Source organism: Callorhinus ursinus, unplaced genomic scaffold, assembly GCF_003265705.2.
Source record: "Callorhinus ursinus isolate GAN/ISIS: 27379988/994484 unplaced genomic scaffold, GSC_fseal_2.0 scaffold39, whole genome shotgun sequence".
NCBI lineage: Eukaryota > Metazoa > Chordata > Mammalia > Carnivora > Otariidae > Callorhinus > Callorhinus ursinus.
In genome coordinates this window covers 1,442,888-1,454,415 of record NW_027397101.1, presented here as the reverse complement: position 1 = coordinate 1,454,415, position 11,528 = coordinate 1,442,888, and the positions used below count along the sequence as shown (strand labels likewise).

The 11,528-nt window shown below is 44.2% G+C and overlaps 1 protein-coding gene across 1 annotated transcript; it reads left to right on the top strand.

Moving 5' to 3' along the window:
- The first annotated feature begins 3,265 nt into the window (after positions 1–3,265).
- Positions 3,266–5,028, top strand: LOC112808527 (phosphoserine aminotransferase). Its single transcript, XM_025851648.1, is given in 6 exon segments — positions 3,266–3,275; positions 3,995–4,023; positions 4,025–4,092; positions 4,094–4,793; positions 4,919–5,003; positions 5,006–5,028. Coding segments are annotated over 6 exon segments (915 nt in total).
- The last annotated feature ends 6,500 nt before the right edge of the window (positions 5,029–11,528 follow it).

Below are 11,528 nucleotides of genomic sequence, written 5' to 3'. Positions count from 1 at the left end.
CATAGGACCACCTTTAAAATCAGTGGTGCTGGGGGTGCCTAGGTGGCTCAGTCCTTAAGCGTTTGCCTTCAGCTTAGGTCATGATCCTGGGATCAAGCCCCACATTGGGCTCCCTGCTTGGCAGGGAGCCTGCTTCTCCCTCTCCCACTCTCCCTGCTTGTGTTCCCTCTCTCGCTATCTCTGTCAAATAAAATTTTTTCTTAAGATTTTATTTATCTGAGACAGCGAGGGAACACAAGCAGGGAGAGTGGGGGAGAGAAGCAGGTGCAGAGCAGGGAGCCCAATGCGGGGCTCGATCCCAGGACCCAGGGATCACGACCCAAGCCGAAGGCAGACACCCAATGGCTGAGCCACCCAGGTGCCCTGCAAATAAAATCTTAAGGAAAATACTAGCGGTGCTGGTTAAACATGAAAACATCTGGACCGTACCTCAATTTGAATCACAATCTCTAGAAGGGGGTACCAGGAATCTGCTTATTTAACAAGCTGAAGTTAATAGAGGGTTTTGTTTTTATTTAAGATTTTATTTGAGAGGGCACACGACCAGGGGGAGGAGCAGAAGGAGAGAGACAAGCAGACTTGAGCGCAGAGCCCCATACAGGGCTTGATCTCATGACCCCAAGATTGTGACCTGAGCCAAAATCAAGGGGTGGGTGCTCAACTGACTGAGCTACCCAGGTGCCCCAAACTCAGTAGTTTGAAAACTAACATAATACAGCAATATGTAGTAAGAAACAAGTATGGGGGCACCTGGATGGCTCAGTCGGTTGAGACTCTGCCTTTGGCTCAGGTCCTGGATCCCGGGGTCCTGGGTTTGTGCCCCATGTCGGGCTCCTTGCTCAGCAGGAAGTCCGCTTCTCCCTCTCCCTTTGGCCCTCCCCCCTGCCCCCCGCTTGTGCTCTCGTTCTTTCTCGAATAAATAAAAAAATCTTAAAATGTTACCATACCTTTTCATTAATTCACCCATACTTAGTTACCCAGGTGTACAGGTACAGTGGTAGACCCTAAGGATGCAGTGGTTAGGAATCATTCATTTGGAGAGACAATCCAGTAACAATGAGAAAAACCAGTGTTGTGAGATGTGTTTAGGAAAGCAGAAACCAATGTGTGTGTACATACATGTATACACATTCACATTCACAACATGTACATACATGTATACACATTCACAATGAAACACTGTAGAGTTAAAACCGGGAAAATCCCTGTGCTTTGACCCAAAATTCTGTCCCCTGCTCCTCTTAGCAGATGAAAGAAGTAAAGACAGCTGTGTACATAAGTAGCCATCATTTGCCCCAACCAGGCCTCAGCACCTAGAGAAGAAATCTGACCTGAGAGAAAAAGGTAATACCTAGAAAGTTAAGCACTTTACATTTGTCTATATTTAAAATGGGGAGTTAATCTGAGTCAAGGACATTGGAAAATCTAAGATGCAAATGTTTTACAGGCTTGGGTTCCTGTTTACCAACAGGGTTGTGGTTTAACAGATACACCAGCTATCCTGTGACCTCAAACCTTCTTAGCCTTCCTAGTCACCTCATTTTCTGTCCAGACCTGTCCTCCCACTCAGTACCTCCACGCATTTCCCCCTGCTCCCCCAAACTCAGACCTGTAACCGCCAGCCCTGTAGTTGTGAGAGAAACTATGTCAGCAGAACTTCAAAACTTTTAGAATCGTTTCAGTATTTTATGCTTTTGGTCATCCTATCCCCCTTACCCTGAAGTCTTTTTTTCCTGAAGTCTTCCTATCTTTAAGGATGGGCTTCATGGAAGGGAAGGGCCAGTTCACCTAGAACAAAATGTCTGGGGGTTGGGGGTGGCGGTGTACATAAAACAGCTGCTTATCAGAGCAAAAGGGGGAGAAGTCATTTTGATAGTGAAGAGAGATTAGGCAGGAACAGAATAGAAGGCACCAGCCAGGTCCCTCAGAAACCTCCCTAGGGTTCATCCTGAGGCTGGACAAGTAGAGGATTAGTGAGAGCAGGAACTCCAGGAAGGTTAAATAGGAAGCTAAAGGCAGAGAAGGCTTAAGCCTCACTTCTGTTTGGAACGCTGCAAAGTACTCCTATGACCACATGGGCTAGTAAAGCACAGCAGAAATTGAGGCATACCATGTTTTGGCACAGGGACACAGATTTTATGCGCGCGCGTGCACACACACACGCACACACACACACTCAGGATTTGCTTTGATTCCTAGATGGCAGAAGAGGGACACCAGTTGAGTGCTAATGGGCTTGCCATGGGGTCACCATGGTGAAGGTCACCATGGTGAAGGGGAAGGTTACTGCATTGCTGGGCTACCTACCTTACAGCCTCTGCTATGACCCAGCAATGCAGTAACCTTGCTGGTCTTGGAAAGGTGGAAGTGAAAGAAAGACCTTTTAGAAAAAAACAGCCTTAATAAGGGGTCTGACCTTTAACTGAATAATTATTTCCCTTAAATTAGACCATTTAAAACTGGAAAAGACCAACTTGCATTTCACTTGGCAAGCTTACGTGGTTTTTTTCTACCATCACTGGGAATGGGAACTTATGAGAAAGAGGGCATATGGGAATCTGAGAGCCTCTGGAAGTCCCCATAAAAGCAAGAAAGGTGAGGCAAATACAAACAAATCATAAGTTCTAGGTGGAGGTGGCCCCAGTGGGCTCGGGGTCTTCATTTGGTAGATCAGGTAGCTTTTTATCTAGATCATTTCTTCGTATCTGTGTTGTAGATTGGCACCAATTCTGTGTACAGTTCAGACTCCAGAACTCTGTGCGATCAGGCCCTGCTTCCATGGCTTCCTTTCACCTGAGAGCCTTCCTCTAGTGAATCTCTTGCACAACAATCCCTGGCTGGAGCTCTGCTTTTGGGGACATGATCTAAGATGGTTGAGCTGCAGGTAGAGCAGAGATTTACATCACCCAGACATCCTTGGCTTAGATTTTGATGCAGTAAGTAATGAGACATAGAGTTATCTTCTGAGGAAGGGGTGAAAGTTTTTCATTTTAGGGAGAACAGCTGCATTCTGTTAGGCAATATGTTTTAAAGTATATGTCTGTGAACAAAATAGTCATAGGGGTGAATTGTAATGGACCTTTTTGTTAAACGACACAGCTTCACTTTGCCCTCTTCAATAGTACCCAGCTTTGCTTTTGCAGTTTTTCTCTCGCAGCTATATGTAGGCTTGACAAGATAGAAATCCTGGTCCTGGGAGAGTAAGCATTTGCCCCAGGCTTGCCTAACCTGGGAATTTGTCCTGGGAATTTAAATCTTGAGCAGAATGACTGCAGGCAAGTTACAATGATTGCAGTAAGTTTGTGGGGTTTGTTGTTGTTGTTGTTGTTTGTTTTTTCAGCAGCACTAGTAGAAGAAACCTTTGGGCAGTTTCTAGAAATGCCCAATTGCTGTTTTGAAGTCTTGTTCCCAGTCTTTCCTTCTATCCAGAGAGGTTTTTCATAGCTTTTCAAACAGTTCTCTTTGCTTAAGTTAGCCAGTCACTATCTGGTACAGGCAGCCTGGCTAACTTCAGGGAGGACAACAAAAGTCTGGGTAGCAGCTGCTTGCTCCACCTCAGCAGCCATTGCTGCCAACCAGTGTCACTTGGGCCTTCCCAGTTCGGCCATCTGGGGCATAAATCAGTCATTTTCTGGGGGACTGCCAGGCCCTATCTCAAGGCTGCCACTGAACATCCGAGGCAATCAGCAACATGCCTCAAGTTTCTCGCTTTTGCCTCCACTTTCAGACTTGAATAAAATGCCACACCTCACAGAGAAGAGAACTGACTTCTGGAGCAGCTACCACAGCGGCTGGATGATGCCATGTGGAAGGAAAGAGGAGTCAGTTCCGGAGGGGAAAGCTCCAACCAAAGGGTAATCAAAGCTAGGAGAGAGATGTGCCGCCGGGTGAGCAGCCCCCTCCCGCCACCTAGCCCGGCCAGCCGCGGACGCCTGGGCAGGCAGTCGGTTTGGCCCAGGCCACCCAGCCGTCTAAAAACGCTTGGTGTTTTTAGAGATACAAAAAGAATTGTTAGACTACAATAGAAGTTGGCAGTAATGCTCTTGAAATGAGCCACAGGCCGTCAGCTTTTGCTAAGATGATTAACAACACAGAATCTTGGACAGAAATTGCTAGCTGTTCTGGACGACTACAAGGTAACTTTTGTGCACAGAGGTGTGTCAAAGCCAGTCCCCTGCTGTCACTCTTAAAACCCAGCTGGCCTGAAAACAAGAAGGTGTGCTACATGCAAGGTGACAGGTGCTTAGTTAGCTAAGGCAGCAGGAGCCTAGAAGTTTGGGGATGTGAATATTGTCTATCCTAAACTTGGGAGTTTTGCAAAAATTCCAGATCCAAGACCCTGGAACCTCAGCCCGGACACCTCCTATGGGCATTACTGGGCCAACGAGACCATGCACAGAGGGGAGTTTGCCTTTATCTGTGATGTCAAGGGAGCCGTGGTGGTTGGCCCCGTGTCCTCCAAAGTTCTATCCAAGCTGGCGGATGTTTCCTAGTTTGGTGTGATTTTTGCTGGTGCTCAGAAGAATGTTGGCTCTGCAGGGATCACATTTGTGATCATTAGTGATGACCCCCTGGGGTTCACCCTCAGAGAGTACCCTTCAGTCCTGGAATACAAAGTATAGGCCCCCAATCACTCCTCAGACAGCATACCTCCGTGTTTCAGCATCTATGACACGGGCTGGGTCCTGAAGTGGATTAAGAACAAGGCAGTGCAGCCATTGGAGAAGCTCAGCTGCATCAAAGCACAAATGATTTGTGATATTGATAATTCTCAAGGATTCTAGGTATATCCAGTGGGTCCCAGAATAGAAGCAAGACAAATATTCCATTCTGCAGTGGCAGTGCCAAAGGACATGATGCTTTAGGAAAAAAGATTACTTGCTAGAGCTCTTGAACTCTTATCTGATCTCCTTGAAAGGGGTGGGCCTGTGGGAGTCATCCGGCCTCTCTGTATAATGCTGACAGGATAGAAAATGTCTAGGATCTGGCAGCATCCATGAAAAATCTTTGGAGACGCATCAGCTATGAACACATCTCAACCAACATGTATTCTGCCCTTGAACAATGTATAAAATTTAAAGTAACTTGAGAATGGCTACAAAAACAACAAATCCGGTATTTTTGTTGAATGAACATTTTATTATAGATTCTTCTTTTTTCAAAGAACAACAGCAAAACATTCGCAGCTCTGCAAACCTGGTGGGACTTAACAGACACCTTAATTCTTTTTTTTTTTAAGATTTTTAATTAATTTTTTTTTAAAGAGAAAAAGAGTAGGGCAGGGAGGGACAGAAGGGGAGGAAGAGAAAAAATCTGAAGCAGGCTCCACGCCCAGCGCAGAGCCAACAAAGGGCTTGAACCCATGACCCTGAGATCATGACCTGAGCAGAAATCAGGAGTCCGACACTTAACCAACTGAGCCACAAAGCGCCCCTAAGATTTTATATTTTTAAAGTAATCTCTACACCCAACATGGGGCTCAAGTTCACCACCCTAAGATCAAGAGTCACATGTTCGGGGTGCCTGGGTGGCTCGGTTGGGTGTCTGCCTTCGGCTCAGGTTATGATCCCGGGGCCCTGGGGTAGAGCCCCACATCGGGCTCCCTGCTCAGTGGTGAGCCTCCTTCTCCCTCGACCTCTGCCCCCCCCCAGAAAAGAGTCACATGTTCTTCTGAGCCAACCAGGTGCCCCAACAGACACCTTAATTGTGACTTGAACTGGAAACATTTTTTAAAAATCTTCCTTTTGCTTTTATAACAAATCTAGCTTACGTTGTCTTTTTTTTTTTTTTTAATGTTGTCTTTGGCGCTAATTTTTCTAGCTAGATCTCAGTATTCAAACTTGTCTGTGGACTTAATTATGCAAATTGTAGCTAATTGCTTCTGGAGACACACAAACACACAGCATGGAGGGTGAATGGGGTCCTCTGGGTGCTAAATCTTGATCCGTTCCAAAATGACAGCAGTGGGGTCTCCTGGGTTCTGCACCTGTTAATTCAGGTCCACACTGCCTGTGTGGTGAGTTTTCCAGGCTAAAGGGCAAACTGGGGATCTTTCTTTATCCTGTTATTTTCATAAAGAGATAAAAGTGACATACTATGTGTTTATATAGCAAGGTCTGTTTTTAATACCAAATAGTTTACATCTTTATGCATTTATATTTCTAGTAATACAGTTCTCAGAATCCTTGACTTTGTGCATTATAACATTACATTAGGTACGGTTGTAGTCCCCATCCCACCCTCCACCCCACCTTTTAAGCTGCTTGACAAAAAAGATACAGTTCTCTGATTCACTTTTGCTTTCCTTCCAACGGGTAGAAGAGTGAAGGCTGTACGTTTGGTTCTTTATTTTTTAGTTAAGCCGTTGAAATAAAATTCTCTGTCAAACTTCCTTATCCTTTGTTGATTTGACGGTTCTCTTTATAGTGTTTGACCAGAATGATACTATGGAGTTCTGGAAGATCTTTGCTGAAGAGTCTTTTCCCCTACTGTTTATCCACTGTCAGTGTCTTATGTTGAGTATGTGAAGGACATTAAAATCCTAAAATATCTAAAAAGAAAGAGACAGAGACAGAAAGAGAAAGAATTTCCTCTCAAACTGCTCTGAGGCAGTTTCTCCATATAGTCCGTCCAGGGCAATGGAACTGTGACAACACCCTTGCACTGTGACTGTGTCTCTTTGAGGCTCACCATGAAGCAGTGGCTAACACAGTATCCCGTCCCCTTGTATTACTTTCCATCTGAACCTTTTTTCCTTTCCTTCACTGTCGATGTCCTCAGAAGGCACCTCACAGATAAAACATCAGCACTTAATCCCTGCCTCAGATAAATCCCTGCCCCCTTCAAGATAAATATTCCTTTGTATCTGTTTACTTTTTGTACTTTTTAAAAAATATTTTTTAAATTTATTTGACAGAGAGAGAGAGAGAGAGCACAAGTAGGCAGAGGGAGAGGGAGAAACAGCCTCCCTGCTGAGCAGGGAGCCCGATGTGGGAGATGTGGGACTCGACCCCAGGACCCTGGGATCATCACTTGAGCCGAAGGCAGATGCTTAACTGACTGAGCCACCCAGACGCCCCTGTACTCTTTTTTCTAAGATTTTATTTTTAAAGTAATCTCTACACCCAACGTGGAGCTTGAACTCACAACCCTGAGATCAAGAGTCATGTGCTCTACTGACTGAGCCAGTCAGACACCTCTGTACTTTCTTTAAAAGCAGGTTTTTACATTTATGGTTGTTGTGTCCCCCTCCCTCACTTTTTGCACTACAGTCTAGCTGACTGATCTATTGCCATCTGGCACCAATTCTCCAAAGTGTGCAAGGGAAGTACACTTGTGTGATCCTCTTTAATAGAAGATACACCAGGCAACCTGTCTACTTCTGTTTCCCAGAAGTACAATAACTGGAAGGCCTGCTGCCCCTCTTCTACATAGTTGAATTTCAGTTCTGGAAATTTCTTCAGCCTGTGTGTGCAACAACCCCTTGCTTGATAATTTCCAGGATCCATTCCACTAACAGCTCAGCTTCAGCTTCTAGCAACATTGAACGAAAGAAGGTGGTTACCAGATCAGTATTTTGCATTATATCCTGAAGTGGTTAAGTTCAAGATTGTTCAAAGAGATCTCATTTGTAAAGCAGTACATGCACCAAGTCTGGATTGTGGGGAAGAGAATCTGTCAGGCAGGAACTGATGATTTTCAACATCGTTCAAATCACCTCTTCAGTGACATTTACTTAAATGCATAACCTATAAAGGAACATTAATGGAACTCAGAAAACCTCTCAAGGACTGTGTAGCTCGTTCCACAACTCTTGTGTTTTTTAGATAGCAAGGAAAACAAGCAGATTACTGGTTTATTATAGAAGGATATAACTCAGGAACAACCAGATGGATGTATAGGGCAAGTTACCTGGGAAGGGGCATGGAGCTTCCATGCTCTTTGAGCATGTCATTCTCCCCAAATCTCTAAGGGTTCATCAAACTGGAAGCTCTGCACTGTTTTTTATGATGTTTATTTAGTTCTTTTTCCCAAGTGGGAAATATTAATTTCACTAGTTAAAGGCAAACTGCGGTTCAAAAATTCTAATTGATTTTGAACTGTAGTAATGTTAATGCTATATAATGGAGATAATATATTTATTCCATTATAACTAAATATTTTAAAACAGAAATTATTTAAGAGAGTTTTCACCAAAAGAGTCCACTCTGTCCCTAAGCCAAAGCCCGTAGATGGAACATTTAACACACAATAAGAAGAGAGTAGGAAGAGAAGACCTTCCAATGGTACTAAGAAAACCAGGGTAATACAATGACCCAAAAGCCAAGAGTGAATTTCAAGGAAGTAGTCAATTTTAAATGCTATAAATGGATAAATCAAGGAGAAAAGGAAGAGGAAAATTACTACACAATAGCGAACCATATCTCTTTTCTGCTAAGACTCCTTGGGGCTTTAGTGTATTGATCACTTTAGGAGAGTCTGGGGGGAAATGAAAATAATTGAGATGTCCCATCTTCAAAAATTCATTTTACTTCTCTGCTTTCCTCCTTCCGCATATATGAAGAATGACAGCCTCCTCTCTAGCAATGTCTACTGTCCATCCATTGCTCTTGCCAACTTTTGCAGCTTTTCCTCAACAATACCTCTTAACCCACTATTTCTTTAAGTTTCTGCCATAGCCTATCATGACAGAAAATAGCTTATGTAGCAGTGATCATTGCCAATGCTTGACATTTAATTTAGCTCTTCAGAATGATGGCTTTCTTGATGACTGGAATAATCTACTTTGGATACTGTGTAGGAGGGGGAAAGGTGATAGGGACGCATCATTTATCATGCCTCCTCCCTTTGTTAACCCTGAAAATACAAGTTTAGGGACTATTTAGAGGTCATCTTGATCTTCTCTTCAAAAGCCTATGCCTGCAGGGTAGAGCCTCTGGCAAAGATTTTCAAAAGAAAAAAACTCAGCAGTCATGTTCCTTTGGCTCTTTGCCCCTTTTATTTTCATCTTTGTGTGCACACAATGTCCATAAGGGTAGAGTCATCCTACAACCATAAAGACAAAAGTCATATACTAGGTATCCCTAGTCACACAGAAAGCAAGGAGCCTAGTTCCTTGCTGACATTCTCAAATAGGCACATCTGCTATGGGTTTATTATATGAGAAAAACAATCCCCTTTGTATTAGTCACTTTAATCTAGTTTTCTGTTGCTTGAAGTATAATACTACCCATTTGACTATCTGCCTTCCTCACTAATCATAAGATGTCAGAGACCATGTCTGTATCTGCCACCTGTGCAAGATAGAAAACTTTCATAGCAAGTTACAGAAAACCCAACTCAAAATTGCTTTAAACTATAAGGAAGTTTATTAACTCACATGAGATCCAAAAGTGGGACAGACTTAAGACAGACAGACATAATCCCATTACTCTAGCTCCATTTCTCGGCTATTCTTTTGGCCTCCCCCATGTGCTGACCTCATACACAGGTTGCCATCAAAAGGATGGTAACAATTTCACACCTCATATCCAAGCTCAATCATGTCCAGAGGGAGCGTGAATCTCTTCTGGAAGTTCTCCTGGAAAAGCTTTTCTGGAAGCATCCTACAAACCTATCTTTGCAACTCACTGAGGTGAACTAGGGAACATACATGATCCTAACCCAGTCCCTTGCAAGAGGGTGATATTACCCTTACACCGGTCCAGACCACTCTTGGAGATCAGGATGCTGAGCTACACCAGTTGTGGGTAAGAGGGATTCCTGAACAACCTCAGGATTCTGTCGGGAAGGAAGAAGGAGGGAAAGAATATTGAGTAGGTAAAGAACTCCCTTTTTGTATTCCTAACAGCTTGTACACATTTTAAAAAATAAACCCACCTACCACGCAAAATTTATGCTTTATCTCAACAATAAGTTGAGAGAAGGAAGCTTATTTCCTTATTCATACTACTCCTAGTGTCTAACTCAGTATCCTAAACATAGTAGGAATCTAAGTTGTTGGTTTTCCATTTCTGTCAATAAGTCTCGGTGAGAGAAAATGGCCTAAATTATATAACCTCCTGAATTCTTTTGTAGATTGCCAGATTTTCTTGCTAACCAATTTTTTAAAAGATTTTATTTATTTGAGAGGAGAGCGCGAGAGAGCGAGCGAGCACGAGTGGGGTGGGGGGACACGGTGCAGAAGGGCAGAGGGCAAGGGAGAAGCAGACCTCCTGCTGAGCAGGGAGCTCCATGGGGGGGTCGAGATCCCAGGATCCCGAGATCATGACCTGAGCCAAAGGCAGACGCTTAACCAACTGAGTCACCCAGGTGCCCCTTTTGCTAATTAATTTGACTCCAAAGACTTAGAGCTGCTGGGGTAGACAGAAAAATTCCAAGTCAACAGATTTACATTTATTCAACAACATATTAATGTACTAGTGACTTCTACTGTAAAAGCAAATCATAATGAAATCCTTAAAAGTTTCTTTTTCTTAACAAAATGAAGAAACTGCAGAGATGAAGATATTCTGCTTCTCTGGGGGCACAGTTGTCAAACTTGAAAATTCTAAATCCTCCAAAAATTCTCTAATTCCAAGATTTTTTACTGTCAATAACTAGAGATGACTACTGTTATTTTTAATAGTTGATTTTCAAAAAGGCATGAACATTTCATATTATCCATGGAGATTTAAGTCTGAAGGACAGCACAAATACATTACCTCTGTACTAAAATTTCATCAATAAGCTAATTTGGATCATCACTAATTGACTAGGGTACCTCTCCTCATCCCATTAAAAAATATTTTTTAAAAAAAAGTTTGGGGCTGTAAGGTGATACTTACTTCCTCTAATAATGTCTCCTCATTAGGGCCACTAATATAGTCACTACTTGGCCAGAATGGTTGGCATTGGTAGGCTGGTTCATAGATAGTGCCCCAGACTTAAGGGTTTGAATCCCAACCCAGACCACTGTTGTGACCAGGGGCTCACCGCTGCACCATACAGCTTCTCTTGCAAAACGAGGAGTACAACCGCCACTGTTGCCACGGCCCAGGACAATAGGGATTCAGTACGAAAGCACAATTCCAGGCACACAATGTTAATTTTAACAATACATTTGTTTCCTCAACCATTTCTCCAAACGTCTCAGCTAATCTTAAACGTCCATACGGACTCCGAATGCGACAGTAATTTAGCACAAGAGGCCTGCCTGGGAGATGGGGTTGTGGGGGACCCGCCAATCCGTGTCACAGCCTGGGGGCGATTTAGCCCCCCGCCCCCCCCCCCCCCCCGCACCGGAATGGGCGCCACCAGGCTCGTCGCGGCCCCGGAACCCGGATGCGGAGCGTCGCCGAGGGCATCTTGCCCACACTTCGCCCACTGGGTAGAGGGGAGGGGCGGGAGCGAGGGAGGGCAACGCCGTACACCGCTTGCAGTCATCGCGACTCGGGCCACGGCGGGGAGCCGCAGTACCACGTGCCCGAAGGGAGGTTGGAAACGTGCACAAAATGGCGGAGCCCCACGCCTGGGCGGGAGGGAGCGCA